Source organism: Acinonyx jubatus, chromosome X (assembly GCF_027475565.1).
Source record: "Acinonyx jubatus isolate Ajub_Pintada_27869175 chromosome X, VMU_Ajub_asm_v1.0, whole genome shotgun sequence".
Classification (NCBI taxonomy): domain Eukaryota; kingdom Metazoa; phylum Chordata; class Mammalia; order Carnivora; family Felidae; genus Acinonyx; species Acinonyx jubatus.
The window spans coordinates 41620568-41638662 of NC_069389.1; the positions used below are offsets into that span (position 1 = coordinate 41620568).

The 18095-nt window shown below is 52.0% G+C and overlaps 1 protein-coding gene across 3 annotated transcripts; it reads left to right on the plus strand.

Moving 5' to 3' along the window:
• Positions 1 to 2855: 2855 nt before the first annotated feature.
• On the plus strand, positions 2856 to 17644 carry SUV39H1 (SUV39H1 histone lysine methyltransferase). Of its 3 annotated transcripts, none has more exons than XM_027054037.2 (6): positions 2856 to 3002; positions 6629 to 6774; positions 8245 to 8907; positions 15012 to 15158; positions 15241 to 15370; positions 16089 to 17644. In XM_027054037.2, the coding sequence occupies exons 1-6, from the start codon at positions 2879 to 2881 to the stop codon at positions 16220 to 16222; spliced, it is 1344 nt and encodes a 447-aa protein (XP_026909838.1). In that variant the 5' UTR covers positions 2856 to 2878; the 3' UTR covers positions 16223 to 17644. The 3 variants fall into 3 exon arrangements, with proteins under 3 accessions (XP_026909838.1, XP_026909841.1, XP_026909839.1); XM_027054040.2 differs by lacking the exon at positions 2856 to 3002 and adding an exon at positions 4404 to 4629; XM_027054038.2 differs by lacking the exon at positions 2856 to 3002 and adding an exon at positions 5053 to 5198.
• Positions 17645 to 18095: the final 451 nt, after the last annotated feature.

Sequence of the window (18095 nt, forward strand, 5' to 3'; positions counted from 1 at the left end):
TTGTTCCCTCATTGATTTCTTTGCTTCCTTTTGCCCTTCTTTCTTTCCACATTTACTGCCAGGCACTACTTTAGGGGCTGGGGATAAGGCAGTGGGGAAAAAAACCTAGTGAGGCCAACATTCTAGTGGAGGAGACAGCTCTAAAACAAGGAATCAAATAGAAACAAAAGATACAGATCATGGTTAAGTGCTGTGATATGCTGAGGGGGAATGACATTCAGATGGAAACTTCATGGAAAGTCACCTGGAGGAGGTGACAGTTGTGCAGAACCTAAAGAGAGGAGTCAACCAATAAATATTTGGGGGGAGGGCACTGCAGGTGGAGGGAACAGCCAGTGTGAGGGCACTCTAGTTGGAGGGAACAGCCAGTGCAAGGGCCCTGAGGTGCTTGGTGTGAGGGTGAGTGTGGTGAATGAGCAGGAATTATTTATTATTAATTTACTTATTTAGTAATTAAAAAAAAAACCCAAAACATTAAATCAGCATTATATTAGATCAAGAGACTACTCAGTGGTCAGACTTACTCTCCATGCCCACAACTCACACACCAGGATCCTGATGGGCAGGACCCCCTCTCAATTTTTAAATTTGGTTCTGCCCAGTTCTCAGTGCAAACCAAGTCCTGGCCGATGGCAATGAAAGAGGCAAAGACTTAGTAATCAGATAGATCTGCACTAGAACCCAGGCAAGATGCCCCACCTCTGAGCCTCAGTTTCTTCATCTATACAATGGAGTTTTACAATATGTAACCGATTCCCAACTGAGATCGCACTGAGACACCCTTCCTCCTCTAGGAATTACTCACCAGAAAGAAAAAAGGAGCAAGTCAAAACTGTCCTTGGTGTTTAAAGCTGTTTCCAAGGGAGTGATTAGTACCTCTTGCTCACCAGAGCCTTAGAAGAGGTGCCTACTCCTTCCCATTTCTAACATCTGGTGGATTCAAGATCTCAAGTATCCTACCTTTTAGAGAACAAGGAGGGGAATGGGGAGAAAGATAACAGTGAGGAGGAATCCAGAGAGGAAAGGCCTCATCCATCTGCAAGACTAGTGTAAGAATTTCTGAACCATCCAAGGTGCAGGCAAGGGCTTAGGGGAGGGAACGAAGGAGAGCCAGGGTGAGGGTGGAGGTGTGGGAGGTGGGAGTTGGTTTTGCTCCTTAAGAATTCGCCTGCAGCCTCAGAAGCTGAAGAAGGAGGGAGTCTCAGGTTCTTTTTAATTCTTTCATTGTTCTTCACCTTTTACTCCCCTCCCCACTGCACAGCACGTAGGCACGTCGGCCAGGTCCCAGGAGCAAGCTGAGTCTAGGAAGGGCCTGTCAGTATCACTTACCTGCCTCCCCACCCCCTGCTAGGAAACCCTAGAAATCCAGTGTTCTGGGACCCCCTCAGCAGGCTTTGTCCTGGGGAAGAAACTTCCATCACACAACCTCTGAATCCCCAGGAGCGCTGCCTGGAGCAGGCACAGACTTGGCTTAAAAGTATCCACTGTGGACAAGTTGCTTGAACCTTTCTGGACCTCAGTTTCCTCAGTCTTTCCATGGAGACTAAAAATGCTTACTTCCCAGGGTTGTGGAGAGAATTAAAGTAGATGGCGTCTGCAGAGTGCCTGGCTCCTTGAGTCCTCTGTAAACATTAGATGCTGCTGCTGCTACTGTTCTTGTTCTTACCGGTTGTCACTGATCCTGAGTCACCGCTGATTATAAAATGCCCCATTATTTTATGTATCACTAAGAAAGACAAAAAACTGCGGATTGAATTATGACTCACCAGTGCTTGAGAGATGCAGCCTGATTTCAGAGATGTTAAAAATGACATGCTCCTGGAACGCTGGCTGGGGATGTTCCTTAACCTGCGTTCTGGTTCCACATGGATGTTTGCTTGTGAGAACTCATGATACTGGTCACCCATGGTCTGTGCACTCATGTATGTGTAGTACAATCAAATATGAGGTTTACATTAAAAACAGATCAAACCTGTACAGCTTGGAATGGAAAAGACCTTATACTGGCCCCAGCACTAGGTAAGGCAATATACACAGTTGGCACTAAATTAATGCTGAATAAACAGACAAGTGGCTGGGAGTGGGACACAGTAATAACAAGGTGGCATCTTACTTTTGATATCTGAACAGATGCTAGTCGAGAAAGATTCATTTCCACATGAGCTAGAGATGCTCCCACCCCAAGGTCACTCATCTGAGGTTTTACAGATGAAGAAACTGCCTAAGGTCACACAATGATGGAGCTAGTATTTGAACCAGATAGCTAGGCTCCAGGATCCACTACACTATATACAATGTTTGGGGAGGACCGAGGTATAAAAAATTAATAGAGGGAAACCTTTCTAAAATGGACTCAGGATGCTAGAAGGGGAGGCTGGTATAAGAAGCTTACCACTCAATATCAATTACAAGAAAGGTTGTCAATTACACCCCCCCCCCAAGAGAAGTATGTCAAAAGGCAAGAATGATCAATTACAGGCCCCTTGCAGGGAAAGAGGTGCATTGTATCTCCTACAAGAAACAGACTAGTCCTGTAACTTGCCAATGACAACCCATCATCACTAGGAACTCTTACTTTTATCCAATAGACTTTGGTTCCAAACAACCCCTCCCAAATTCCTCCTTCTCCAGAATGTAACGTTCCTCTCCTTTGTTTATTGAACTGGCAAATGGTTTTGCCACACCTTGCTAGTCTTCCATTGCAATTCTCAGCTATTCCTGAATAAATGCAGCTGTTGCTCCTTAAATAACTGGCAGTTTTTAACCTTAACAAAGGAATGTTTCCCCACACCCACGGACCCCCTACATGACCCACCCCCAGGCTCAGTCATGCTTTAAATCATCCTTGTGGGTTGGACAGGAGTCCTGGACTCCTGGGATGGGAAAGTTCTGCCCGTCCAGGGAGACCAGGGGACATGCGAAGACCAGCATGTGTTCTAGAAGGAATAATGAATGCAAGAAGATGCGTGGTGGGACGTGCGCTGTTGACTGTTCCACTCGTGGTAAGCAGGGGCTGACATGCAACCTCAGACTGACCAGCCGTTTCTCCAACTAGCTCGTAGCTAGACTTAGCAGGCCATTTGCTTAACTGTGTAACTGTTTGGTTGACTACATAACTCATGGACCAACAGGGAGAGGGGCAGTTTGAGGAACTGACAGTGCAATTTCCTGATGCTGTGGGGTACTCAATGTGTAACTAAATTACACCAGCCTGGGGCTGTCTGGGGCTGGTTGGTGGTCAGATAGTGTAAAGGATGGGCAGCCTCCTGAAAGACTGCCAGGCTGCCTGCCTGGGTGGCAGGACGTTGTGAATGGCCTGACTATTGCTAGGAGTCACATCTGGCCTGAGGGAGTGTCTGGATGTTATACTGTCTGATGAAGCGTAAGAGGGAATTTCATGCTGCCTGATGGAGAGATCTGTGACTGCCTGATAGGTAGCTGTATCTGGTGACTGTCCACCCTGGGCAAATCACGGCATGCTTGACAGACCCTGTAGTCAGATGCCGAGAATGGCTGCCTGGCTGATTGACAATATGATGAAGGGCAGCGAATGAGTCACAGGCCAGCTGACCAATTGAAAGATCAGTGTAGCTGCTGGATTCAATGGCTGTGCCAGGCTGGAATCAAAGCCGCCTTGAGGCAGCCCCCTGGGTCAGAGGAGACTGATTGAATGACCAATGTTGGGCATACCTTGCCTGAGAAGGGACAGGCTGCTGAGCCACTGTCAGGTGGCGTGGAGGCTTTAGTTGCTGTGACTGCTTTGAGGGAATAACTGCCTGATCATGGTGTGAATGAGGAGTAACCCGAGGGAATTAGAGAGTGACCAACTAGCATTGGATGCGTGACTGCCTGAGAGGGCGACAGAAGATGCTGACAGTGACAGACTGTCCTGAAGTAATAATCACGGCCTGCCTGAGGGCATGGCTGGTGGCTCTGAGATAGTTTCCCCAGGGGGATTCAGAGCTGCCCCTAGAGCAAAGTAAATGGAGAGAGCGGCTGCTGGACTGTATGAAAGAGAGAGGGAATGACAGGTTGGCTGACAGGGTAGTTGTTAGCGCCGTGTGTCTGCCTGGAGGCAGGAATGGATGCTGCTGCTGTTGACTGGTAGACAGCGTGAAGGGGGGGTGGTGGTGGCGGAGTCTAAACAGTTCTCTGCGGTGATGGGCCCATTGTCTGATTCGAGTCTGGGGACTGTCCGTGGCGACAGTCCATCTTGAGAGTCACGGCCTGCTTTGGGTTAAAACGTGGTGACGACTGACTGACGGTGGTAATTGGGGGTCTGACAGGACAGAGAATCCCCCGTACGGCGGGCTGACAACGTGATTGGCTGACGACGTAATAGGCCTGCGTACGGGCAGGGCCTCCGGCGAACTCAGTTGCCGCTGCCGCCGCCACCGCCCAGACGCACTCTGGGAAAGCTCTGGCGAGCACCCGCCTCCGGGACGGAGCGGGGTGGCGGGGAGGGGTCCGGTCACGGCTCGCCGGTTGGTCCGCGCGGGCGCTGCTCGCGGCGCCGCGCGGCCAATAGGCTGCGTGTTCTCGGCCACGCCCGCGCGAGCTCTCTTCTCGCGAGGCCGGTTAGGCCCGAATGTCGTTAGCCGTGGGGAAAGATGGCGGAAAATTTAAAAGGTGAAGCAGTGGCGGCAGCGGCGCGGGCCTGCTGGCCGGGCCGGGTGGGCTGGAGGGGTGGCGTCGCGGGCTCGGGGCCCCGGCGTCCGAGGCCACGGAGCCGGGAGCCGGAAGCCTGGCGCGGAAAGGATGGGGCTCAGGGAGCCCGGGCCTGGCGCGCGGGGCTGGGCGGGGCTGAGGGGAGGGGGCGCGTGCCTCAGAACGCGGCGGGCGCGGGGCTAAGTGGGGACGCGGGAGGGGGGCGCGCGCCTCTGATCGCGACCAGCCGGCGCGCGCACGCGCGGGGGCTTGTCGGGGAGGCCGCGCCCGCGCGCGGGAAAATCGGCCGCCGGTGACCGTTACCCGGTTGGTGTCCACGCGAGACGCCGGAAGGGGAGGGAAGGGAAGGGGACGGACCTCCTTTTCAGAGTGAGGGGACAGGGGACTCTTCAGGGAGAGGGTTTTTTTTTTCAGCGTGATGGGGGAAGGGTTTGCTGTAGCGAAGACTCCCCCAGGAAGAGGGGAATGGGGCTTCTCTAATAGAAGAGCTGGACTCCCTCGTGTGCAGGGAAAGAGGGGTGACTTTTCCAGTATGTTGGGGAGGGTGGGCTCCTCTGGGTGAGGAGAGTTGCGGGGAGGATGGGGTCCACAGTGTGAGGGGGACGTCTGAGGGGTAGGAATCCACCTGTGGTCTGTGCGGAGCCAGCTGCTGGAGATGTTACTTGGGACCGCTTCAGTGGGGTTTCAAATGCAAGTTAAGGGGGTTGAAAGGGAGAGTCATCATAGGGAGGAGAGGAAAGCGTGGGCACAGGCTTGAGTCTCCACTAGGCCTGCCTAAGTGGAGGGGGGGGGATGTGCACACGAAATAATTTTGCAAAGCTCTTGTACATTTTCAGGGTGACGTCTATAGTATTTCGTTATGACTTCAAATGTTTGGTTTTCGTAATGGGAGGTAGAGAATAATAATAGGATGAGGGCAGACTGCATTTAGAATAAATGTTCCTGTGAAACGATTTGATAAAATGGCTTCTAAAGCACATTGTGCCTTGAATCAGAAGCCCTTTTTTTTTTTTAAATCCATGTCTTGAAAATTTCTGGCAACCCCAGAAACATTCCAGTTATATTTAAAAGAATTGTCAATAACCTGTACTGTTCTGGTTCCTGAATTCAGAGCATACTCCTTTGGGTGAGCTTTACCCTTCAGAGAAATGTAGATGAGACAGACCATCAAAATGCCGTGGGAAAAAATGTACCTTGTAGGTTTAAGGCACCCAGACTAATCATTCAAGGAAGCTTCCTGAAATCTAATACCACTCCGCAATCTCTTATTCATAATCCTGAAATCTAAAAAAGCCCTGAAAACTTAAATTTGGTGGCAAAACTGGATTGTAAAGTGGGACTGTCTTGCCTCTTTATTTCTCCTATTTAATGTGAAAATTCTGATTATTGCTGCAGAACTATTAATATGTTTGTGGATTGATGTCCCTGACCATACAGAGGGTGTTAGGTAATGTATGGGGTATACCTAAAACTACATTTGTAAAAATCCAAGAAAATCTGAATTCCTAAACACCTCTAGCTCCAGGAGTTTCAGATACGGGATCCCCGACCAGTCTTTCCAGTTAAGCTTTTGTTTGGTGCCTAGAGGTTGTAATCCCATCCCCACCCATTCCCTTGGGGCAATGCACCCTACTGAGGTGGGGGATTGTTCTCTTTATTTTGCTAAGTGGGGAGAGGGATGATTAGGTCCTGAACCCAAGGCAGGTTTGCGGGCAGTTTTAGGAACAGTACGGAACAATCCCTGCAGCAGGTCTGCTTTGAGGTCTGCTGTACTAGGGGTAGCTTTGGAATGAGCACTGGGGTTTGAAGGAAGTGGCACAATTTCGTGGTAGAAGGGTCTTAGCATTGGTAAAGCCTGTGGATGAAATCTCACTCAAGTTCCAAAGAGGATTTGAGGTCCCCTTTGATCCCTGGCTTCACCAGGATGCCCAGTAAGTTCTTTCTGGCCTCCTTGTTCTAGGCTGCAGTGTGTGTTGCAAGTCTTCTTGGAATCAGCTACAGGACCTGTGTCGCCTGGCCAAGCTCTCCTGCCCTGCCCTCGGCATCTCCAAGAGGAATCTCTATGACTTTGAAGTCGAGTACCTGTGTGATTACAAAAAGATCCGCGTGAGTCTGGGGTGACCATGGCCAGGGCAGGGGTGTGTCAAGGAAGCTGGCTTACTGCCCCCTTGCTCCCCACTGCCTGCATCTGTTTCCAAAGGGAGTTTTCTCCTCTGATCTTAAAAAATTAGGATTAGTAGGCCTTCTTAGATCATCCTTGTTTTACAGGTGAGGAAACTAAGTGGCTTCCTCAGGGAGGCAGGAGCCAGAATGAATCCCCAAATAAATAAGTCTCTCTTGCCACCTCCACAGGAATACAGACCAAAGATTGAGATGCTGAGTCCAGGACTAGAAATGATGATAGCTAGCGGTTATTGAGCACTTTGAGTGGGCTGGGCACTTCCTCTCAGAAACTGCTTTAATCCTCCCAACAACAATGCAAAATGGGAACTATTACCAGTGCCAGAGGAGGTAATGGCAGGATAAAGAGTGGCCAGCATGCTTGGGTTCAGGTTTTGGCCCTGTAACCCCGGGATACTTACACAGATTCTCTGTGGTTCATTTTCCTCATCTGTAAAGTAGAGATGATGACTATCCATGTCTAGCTCCTATAGAGTTATGAGGATTAAACTGGTTAGAACAGTACCTACTACATACTGAATACTGTAAAAATGTTAGCTTTTTTTCTTATTTATAGATGAGGAAACTGAGGCCCAGCACAGTTATATAACTTGCCTAAGGCCACACAGCCAGGGAGCAGCAGATTGAGGGTCTGACTGTAGAATCTGTGTAGTTAAACAGTATCGTATAGCTGCCTCTCTGCAAGAAAAGATCCCTCTGGCTGCTGAGTGGGTAATGGACTGTAGGGGCCAGGGTAGACCTGGGGGGGGGGCCAGTGAGGAGGATACTACCGCAATCCAGGCAAGGGTTGACACTGGTGGCAGTGACGATGGTTTGAAGTGGTCGGATTCTGGATGTAGTGTGAAGGTGAGCTGACAGGGTTTACTGAGGGTGGATGTGGGAGTGAGAAGTCCGTCATGACTCCCAAGAGTTGGGGCCTGAACAGCTAGAGGGAGGGAGCTGATGAGAGGAAAGAGAGAGGAGGAAGCAGGTTAAATTAAAACTTGGAATTTGGGCAATAATAAGGGGGAGAATGGGATTTGAACCTAGGAATACTCAGTCTAGAGCCCATGTTTTTTTCTTTATATGGCGGGGTGGGGTGTAGAGGAGAGAGAGAGACAGAGACCAAGACAGAATCTCAAGCAAGTGCCATGCTCCTGGCGCAGCCTGACAGAGGGCTCAATCCCTTGACCCTGGGATCGTGACCTGAGCCGAAATCAAGAGTCAGCTGCTCAACTGAGCCACCCAGGCACCCCTAGAGCCCGTGCTTTTTAACCACTGCATGGAGTCATTCCAGAAGAGATGAGGGGATGGTTTGGGTGCTCTCCACTGGTTTTGGGATGTTAGTCCCAGGAGTGCTGGTCCAAGGGTTTTGCCACTTATGGTGCCCCCCTCCATCCCCTGGTCCCCCAACAGGAACAAGAGTATTACCTGGTAAAATGGCGTGGATACCCAGACTCAGAGAGCACCTGGGAGCCACGGCAGAATCTCAAGTGTGTGCGCATTCTCAAGCAGTTCCACAAGGACTTAGAAAGGGAGCTGCTCCGGCGGCACCAACGGTCAAAGCCACCTCGGCACCTGGACCCAAGCTTGGCCAACTACTTGGTACAGAAGGCCAAGCAGAGGCGGGCGCTCCGGCGCTGGGAGCAGGAGCTCAATGCCAAACGCAGCCACCTGGGACGCATCACGGTGGAGAACGAGGTGGACCTGGACGGCCCCCCGCGGGCTTTCGTATACATCAACGAGTACCGTGTGGGTGAGGGCATCACCCTCAACCAGGTGGCAGTGGGTTGTGAGTGCCAGGACTGTCTGTGGGCACCCGCTGGAGGCTGCTGCCCTGGGGCATCACTGCACAAGTTTGCCTATAATGACCAGGGTCAGGTGCGGCTGCGCGCCGGGCTGCCCATCTACGAGTGCAACTCCCGCTGCCGCTGCGGCTATGACTGCCCCAACCGCGTGGTACAGAAAGGCATCCGCTATGACCTCTGCATCTTCCGCACGGATGATGGGCGTGGCTGGGGTGTCCGCACGCTGGAGAAGATCCGCAAGAACAGCTTCGTCATGGAGTACGTGGGAGAGGTAGGGAGACGGGACCTGGTGTGGTGTGCGCGCGTGTGTAGCTCTTCCCACCATGTGTTCCCATTGTGTGTGCCCAGCTCGCCTCACTGTGTGCCTGTGACTTCCCTGCTTTTCCTGTCCAGGGAAAGGTGGGGGTGTTTAACCTGAGTGTGATAGGGACACCCTGGCAGGGGCACGTATTTCAAGCTGGTAGTTGAAAGCACATTGAGGTACTTCTGGACTGGGTTTAACCTCCTAAGGGTACCTAGCAACGAGGAAAGTGGGAACTGAAATCCAAGCAGTGTTCCTTTTAACAGGCATTGTGGTCAGCACAAGGTTGCATCACCCAAAAAGGCACTATTTCTCATTTCACAAGGGTCCAGCTTACCGCCAAGCAGTGTCTAACCAGGAGGAGCACCTTTGACTAATCTGCCCAAAGGAACACGATCACTCTGGAGTAGGATATAGACATGCCTTATGTTGGCTGCCTCTTTCTCCAGACTTGCGGGACACTGGGGAAAGCCTGTGTATACAGTTGACCCTGGAACAACACAGGGGAGGGGGGGCGAGGGGGAGGTTAGGGGCGCCCAGCACATGTAGTCAAATTTGCTTGTGACTTTTACTCCCCAGAAACTTCACTACTAATAGCCAGCCTACTGTTGACCTCACCTATAACATAAACAGTTGACTAATACATATTTTATAAGTTACGTGTATTATATACTGTATTCTTACAACGGAAGAAGTAACCTTTACGGTACTACACTGTATTTGTCAGAATCTGCACGTAAGTGGACCCACAGGGTTCAAACCTGTGTTATTCAAGGGTCAGCTGTATTAGGCAGGCTAACTGATACACCAGACAACCCTCAGATCTTAGTGGCTTTACACACTAGAAGTCTGTTTGCTCCTATAACAGTCCATCATGGGTATTTGGGTAGTATCTTTCTATACAGTGGTGTGGCCACCTAGGCTCCTTCCCTCTTGTGTTTTTTGCTGTGCCTTCAAGCCTTGGAGCCACCCTTAATCCTCACTCAGCATTGCTGGCAAGTGGGCTGAGAGGGTGGAAGGAGAGGTTGCTAATGGTCCAGGCTTGGACACGGTACCCATCACTTCTGCCCACACCCACTGCCTGGAACTGAGTCACTGGCTTCAACCTCGGTGCAAGGGAGGCTGGGAAGTGTGATTTAGCTATGTACCCAGGTGGAAAACAAAAGGAGTTCGAGTAACTGGCAAGGGTCTGTAACAGCAGGTGTCATGTTCTAAGGTGAAATGTGGTGGGCATTTGGGGGTGGAGCTATTCTTTTTATGTAGGACCATCTCCTGCATTGGGGAACATTTAACATCCCTGGGTTTTGACCATTTAAATCCATGTGTGTGCTGTCATGGTGACAACCCAAATATCTTCCTATTTACACAGGTCTCTTAGGGGTGTGATATGGTTGGGAAGGGACACACACCTAAGGGTGTTCACACTATAGTAATGACACTGGTGGAGGGGAGAGGCTTCCAGTGATGAACTATAGAGTCATAGCTCCAGGGGGCAGAGATGACCTAGAGGCAGAGCAGTCTACACTGCAGAGAGGACCCTGATAGTCTAGACAGGACGTCCACACCCAGATAATCCTGATGGTCTGGTGAAAGAAATGTCCACACATCAAAGGACCTAACAGTCTTGGGGGAGGAGGAGGTGGCCACACCCTAGAGGGTTCCTGACAGTCTGGGGTGGGGGTCCTGACAATTTGCAGGAAGAGAGGTCTATGTCCCAGAGTGACCAGGAGGAAGAGAGCAAGCTCTCCACACTCCTGAGAACCCTGGTGGTCCAGCTTAGGAAGTGTCCACACCCATACTGTCCTGACAGTCAGGAAAAAGAAGTGTCCTCACCCCAGAGGGATCAGGACAGCCTAAAGGAGGTCAGGTTTATACATAAGAGAACTCTGGCAGCCTGGAAGAAATGTCCACATCCTCAGTGTCCTTACACTCTGGAGGAGATGTCCAGACCTCGGAGGGATGCTACAGTGTAGAGGAGATGTTAACAGCCTAGAGGGATGTCACCAGTCTGAAGAAATATGTGTGTACACTCCAGAGCCCCTGACAGTCTGGAGGAGGAGGTATCCAGCCCCCACAAGAACCTGACAGTTCAGAGAAGGGAGTGTCTCCAGCCTCGCTGTACTGACAATCTTGAGGAAAAGTTCTTTATAACAGAGGATCCTGACAAGTGAAGAGGAGGGAGAGTCCACAGTCCCCAGGCACCCCAGAGTCCCCTGGTCAGGATGCTGTTCTGGCTGCTCTTTCTTCGTGTCTATTGTTCCATGCTATAAACACTGTGGCTTCCGGGGCTTCTCACCTCAGTCCCCGCTCTTCCCACTCCACACACTCTCTCAAGCTATTTCTTGGCCTCCTTCCTGCCACATTCTGTGACTTCCAGGCCCCCTTCTGACCTCTCAGAGCTGTGGGGCTTCCTCATGGCACTATAGGCCCCCAAACACTGCCAAACTCCTCTTTGTGCGTCCCCTGTAAGGAGGCAGCACAGCCAAATGGTTGGGGGGGGGCAGGGCCCTGGAGCCCGACTGCCTGAGGTTGGAGCCTAGCTCCACCACTCAGCAGCACTTACCCTCTTTGTGTTTGTTTCCCAGTCTGTAGAATGGGGGTGATAGTAGCAGCCACATCATTCACTTGTTATAAGATTGAAATAAGTTATGTGTACAGCGCTTGGAGGAAGCTCTCTAACAGTAAGCCTTCAATATGTGTTAGCCATTACAGTCCAAAATCCAGAAAATCCCAAATGCTCAGAAACCCCAAAGTTTTTTGTAACCCATCTGGCTATAAAACCCAACCAGACCTGATAGGGGCCTATTTGTAGTTTATTTATCCCACTTGGGGTGAATATTCGTGAATTTCATTGTAGAACTATTAACTTACTCCGTTCCATGGTGCTGTCCCAGACCCCTACCTGATGTCCTGTAATGGAGGGCATGCACCCCATACCTGTTCACCATGCTATCCTTCTACGCTCTGGACATAACATTCACTCTCCCGTCTCTGCACCAACAGCCCCTCCACATACGTGAGCTGCCCTTCCTTGCCTTTGCACCCTTCCACATTCTGTCTGAACATCCCCACCTTCACCCAGAAGAGAACAACAGCCCGTTTTATCCATTCTGAAACCTGAATTCTCTTCATATTTTAACGACGCTGAAATGAAGATGAGTCTCAATTATTTTAATTAAATGATGGCGCATCATTTAATTAGCTGTTTTTCCTTTCTTGGGAAAGGGCACATAAAATAAGGGAGCATGTTAGATTCGGACAAAATCACTACTCAGCCATTCCTAACATTGCTCCGTATCCTAACTAAAGCAAAAAGTGAAACCTCTTTCACGACCCTGATTGCATTGGATATTTACAGTAATAGCTCCTGCCAGTTGGGATTATTGTCACTGTCACCCCCATTCTACAGATGAGAACTGAGGCCCAGAGAGGTATAGTAATGTGCTCAGAGTCATCAGGCTAATAGGTAAAAAAGAAAGTCCAAGTGTCTAAAGTTGGTGTGCTGCCAGACCTGGTGAAGGGTTGTGGGTTTTTTGTTGTTGTTGTTGTTTGTTTGTTTTGGCTGAGGAAACAGGCAGAAGGAGAGAACATTCAGGATCCCATATCCAGATGGGGGCAGAGCAGTGACCAGACTCTAAGTCTTCTGGTTACTGTTCACCGTCAACACCCTTTCCAGGCTGCTAGCTTATAGCCCATCTGTCTTCCCCAGTCATTCTGGAGAGCTGCTAGGGAGCAGAGACATGACCTGCTCTGTTTCCAAATTTTCAGGGCACACCCGCCCTTACAGAGTGGGAGTGGAAAGAAAGAAGACCAAGAAGGAGCCGTTTGTGCCCTGGAGGGCTCACCCTGTGACTCACTCTTGGTGAGACTCGGGGAGCAGGTAGAGGCAGAACAGGCGGGAAGATGGAGACCAGGGAGGATGTGGAATGGAAATAGCTGACTCGGACACCACCCAGCATGCTTGTGAGCCAGCAGAGGCTGCCCTTCAGTCCCAGGGCTTCAGAGAGCTTCGGGGAGGCAGCAGCTTCCTCACAGCGACTGGGGATCGGGAGGTTCAAGAATACTGCAGAGAAGTCACGTCTGTTGTGCTGACTCCGCAAGGAAAGAGTATGTGTTCTCAGGAGGTGAAGGGAGACTGACCCTGATGAACTCCTCCTCAGAACACTTCTGTGGCTCCTACTGCATCCCTCAGGAGAGAGTCCCCGCTCTTCAACCTGGTGTCAAAGCCCTTTTCTGACCTGTAGCTTGCTTTAGATGGTGTATTGCTTTTTTACTGCCCTGGGAATCCTAAGCACCGTGTTTTCCGATCAGCATCATGCACTGCAGGTATCCAAATCCATTTCTCTTTTACCAGACTGTGACCCCTGAGGGCCAGGACCAAGCCTGGTTCCTGTGTCTCCCCTGACCCAACTGTGACTCCCAACAGGGGCCCAGCCTGGTCCCTGTCTCTCTCCCTGCAGACACTGGCCCCTGAGCACTGGGACCAGGCATGGGATAGGCCTCATAAAAAAATGCACCGAATGAATGAGTGAACAAACCAGCACAAATTGGGAGTGTCAGGGAGGCAGGTTCTTCAGAATGGAGCTTGAGTGCAGGGCAGTGAGCACTGTGGCCCGAGGGGTAGACCCTGGTCTTCTCAAGGTGTTGATTAGGAATTGGATCAGAGCAGAGGCTGGAGGTGCTGGTGTAAGAGGCAGGGAGGAGACCAGACACCAGTGCAGCCATCCTGGCTGGCAAAAGTGGAGGGTGGTGAGGACTGGAAGTAGGAAGGGGATGGTCATGGCTGGCATGAGGGCGAGCAAGGAAGGAAGCCAGAGCAGCTTTGGGTTTGTGTCGAGTGGCAGGGGTGGTGGTGGCTAGTGGGTCTCTGATGAAGGGAGGGGGGAAGAAAGGGTGTGGGGGGAAGAGAGTGTTAGAGTTGCTTTTAGGACCTCCGCAGGACTGAGGATAGGTTACTGGGCTAGAAAGCAGAGTAAAAATAAAGGGTACTCATGGTGTTTCTGCTTTGTGCTGTGCGGGCACTTGTCTCTGAGGGGTTCGCAGAGGTAGCTGGAAGCCCAGGGGTGGAGAATGAGATCTGCCCCAGTCTGGAGGCAACCTAGGCTGAGGAGCAGGAAGTCTTGGGGTCCACAAGACCCTCACCCAGAGTCAGGCATGGTTGACTGTGCCTGGGAATTACCAGAAGGCAAGGCTGTGGTTGGCTGGGGGTGGAGGAGGGAACACGAGGGGCGGAGAGGCGCGGGGGCTTTCCAAGACATCCAGGGACCCATCTGGGGAGGAGGAAATGCCCACTGCTGTCTTAGATCCTGGCTGCTGGCACTGTGCAGCATCAGGGCTGAAGGAGGGTCTCTTTCCCGTGTTCTTGCCTCCTTTCTTACACCTTCTGCCTCTGAGATTCTGGCCTCTGCTTCTTTCTTGCTATCTTATCTTAGACTCTCAACAGGGGTCTTGATCTTCTCTCTGGACCAGGGTCTTTAGTGTTAAGATTCTGTCTAAGTCTCTGCCTTGAGCTCTCTTGTCTGAGTCTCCTTTCCATTCATTCCATCTCCCTTTCCCACTGGTCCAGGCCACTTTTTCCTTTCCATGTCCTCCGCTCCTCCTTGTTCGCAGCCCAGCGCTGGTGCCTTCTCTTGTGCTGGGTCTCACAGCACCTCAGGCTCTCTTCTCTTGCAGCCTCTCTCTTTCTCTCCCACTCGCCCACACCTCTCTGTGAGCCCTGGGTCCTTTTCTTGCCTTTTATCTGCTTAGCGTATCTCACTATGGGTCTCTTTGTCTCACTCCTGGACCTTGTGGCCAGCCTCTGTCCACCATTGAGAGACACCATGCCATCCAGAGGCCTGAGGAGGGATGGGTGGTGGGCAGCTGAGGCCCAGCTCCTTTCTCAGGGGGGATCACAGACCCTCTGCATCACAGCCCCCCCCCATGTGTCCATACCTGCTACCCCTGCTGAGCCAGCCACAGCTCTGCTCACTTGTTCTCCTGGCCCAGGGGGGGCCAGGCTGGGGGTCAGGAGCTGTGCTGGTTTTCCTGAGCCTTCTTGGCCATTCTCCCCTCCCCCACGGCCCTCTCCCCAGATCATTACCTCAGAGGAGGCGGAGCGGCGGGGCCAGATCTACGACCGCCAGGGCGCCACCTACCTCTTCGACCTGGACTACGTGGAGGATGTGTACACCGTGGATGCAGCCTATTATGGCAACATCTCCCACTTTGTCAACCACAGTGTGGGTACCCCACAGGCGGGCGGGGGTCGGGAGGAGCAGGCTGGGGCCCCTCCTCACCCTCCCGCTGTTCTTTTTCGCCTAGTGTGACCCCAACCTCCAGGTGTACAACGTCTTCATAGACAACCTTGATGAGCGACTGCCCCGCATCGCTTTCTTTGCCACAAGAACCATCCGGGCAGGCGAGGAGCTCACCTTTGATTACAACATGCAAGGTGGGGGTGGCAAGGGACTGGGGGCAGGGGCATACAATGACATGGGACACAAGGACCCCTCCCCAAGGAGCTTTAAGATGCTCTTCCTGACTCCCAGCCTCCCATCTGGATTCCTGGACCTCTGCCTACCTTTCGGGGGTCCCCTCATTTCCAATCCCTGGACCCCAACCCTGAGACACTCATACAGACTTTTCCTAAAGACTCCTGGGGAGGATATTTGGCTCGAGAGTTCAGATATTCCTCCTGACTCATCTGAATTTCCCCAGTCACCCAACCCTCCCCGCTCCTAACCCCCTTGGCCTTGCTCATTCCAAGCATCTGGACACTCTTGGGGTCTCCAACCAGTCCCCTTCTTGACAAGCTAGCCACCTCGGAGACACTCAAGGGGTGGGGGGAGATCTTTGACAGGAGAGTTCAGATGTCCCTCTGGACGTCTAGGTGACCATTCCTGACTTCTGACATGGCCCTCCCCCTGACAGCCCCCTGCCTCCCTCCAAAACCCCTACCTCCAGCCATCTTCCTTACACCTGAACACCCCATCCACCACCAGTGCTGAGCCCAGACCACCAACCCCACAACCCCCACCTGACCCAAATCCCAGATGTGCTCCCAGCACCCAAGATTCCTGGGTCTTATGGTGAAAAGGGCAGCGGGACACTTCACCTTGGCCTTCTAACAAGTCCCCTCCCCCCTGCCTTCCCTGGCTGTGACTCCACAGTGGACCCCGTGGACATGGAGAGCACCCGCATGGACTCCAACTTTGGCCTGGCCGGGCTCCCCGGCTCCCCCAAGAAGCGGGTCCGTATTGAATGCAAGTGTGGGACTGAATCCTGCCGCAAATACCTCTTCTAGCCCTTTGAAGTCTGAGACCAGACTGACAGTGGGGGCCTAAAGCCGCCTGCCCCACCTACCCACCGCTGCCCTCCTGTTGAGGAATGACTGCCTGGGCCTCCTGCCTGCCTCTACCTGCCCCCACCTGCCCCGTGCTTGGGCCTGTGGGCTTGCGGTGAGGACTGACTGACTCTAGGAGCCCCTTTTCCCTGTCCCAGCCCCATCTGTGGGTTGCACTTACAAACCCCCACCCACCTTCAGAAGTAATTTCAGAACACCAGGACTTTTTGCAGCTGAGAATCATGGCCTATCCAGGAAGTCCAAGGGATGAGCCCCAGCCCAGCCCCAGAATAGAACTGTTTTTGCACCTGCTTCTGCCTGGAACTTGGGTCTGTTGCAGGCTCTCTCCCTACTGCCCCAAGGGTGTGGGGAAGCAGTCCCAGGGCAGGCGGACATCGGAGCCTGGAGTTCCCAGCCCAGATGTTTCCCCTACCACAGAAACTTTGTACTAGTGAAAGAAAGGGGATCTCCAGGGCTGGGGCTGCGGCTGGTTTCTGCTTAGGCTCCTGTACCGGGTCGTGTCGTGCCCAAGAGTCCTAGGGTCTTTTTGAGGGTTGCACAGCTGAGAAATGGACGTTCTTATGCCACTGGAAGAGAAGTGGGTGCTCACGGCCCACTGACCAGTGAGAGGAAGGCAGTCCAGATTTTGCCAGTGCTTAAGGTGGGCTGGGTCTGAACTCGCCTTGGGAGTGCATATAGAAAGCCACCTGGGGCTCTTGAGAGTGTGGAGGGTAATGGGAGCCCTGACCTGGGGCGTGATGACTGCTGGGACTACTTAGAGCTGGAACCAAGACCTAGCTAGGCTGTAGATAGCACTTAGGACAAAAATGTGCATTGATGGGGTGTTGATGAGGTGCCAGGCACTGGGCAGAGCACCTGCTCCACATGGATTGTCTCAGGGAAGCCTTGGAAACTATGGAGGTGGACCCCAGGAAAGGGTGCATGTGGCAGAAGGCAAAGTGCAGGCCAAGAATGGGGGTGGGGCGGGCATGGTTTACCCATGAGGGTACGATGAGGTGAGGGAAGCCTCTGCCAGCCCCAGCCCTCTGCACTCCCCTTCGGTCTGCTGGCCTCAAAAGTGACCTGCCCGCAAACGTACAGAAGGCAAAGGCTCTGATGGCTGCCTTGCCCCCTTGCTTCCCCCATGAGGTCTTCTCTAGGAAGCCTTCCCTGACTACCTGTGCTCAGAGTGCCCCTATGTGAGACTGTGTGCCCTGCCACCAGATGCCAGGTCTGTGTGTCTGTGTGTCTGTCTGTGTCCGTGCTTCCTGCCCCCCAGACTGACCTTCAGGCATGGACTGAATCTGATTCTCCTGTTGTATATCCCTTGGCCCTACCCAGCCTGGGGTGGGCATCAATAAAACAAATCGTTGACTGAACAAAGCAAGGTGTGGGGATTGAAGGCCTTGTGTAGGTGGGGGTGGGGGGCACAAGAGGCTGGGTGCTGGGGTGCCTGGGAACATTTTCCTCAGACTGCAGCCATTTGGTACAATGCTCCCTACAGGGTACCACTTGCACCATCACCCATGTAATGTGTGACCTAAAATAAGCTTGCCTTTTAATTTTTTAAATATACTGTGAAAGTGAAGTAAATCCACTGTTGTTTAAATGGACTATTATCATTTACCATAAACAAAAATCACTAAGAGAAATAAAGACAGTGGAAATACAGAAATAGGATATAATTTGAGCTGGACCCTCCCTTGCTCTTACAGGCTTTGAACCCAGAGCCTACCTACTGCATTCAAAGAGAAAAGTCTACGCATGCTGGGGGAAACTTTCTGCAAATACTTATGGAGTGCCTGTAGGTACCAGGGTAGAAAACCTAGAACAG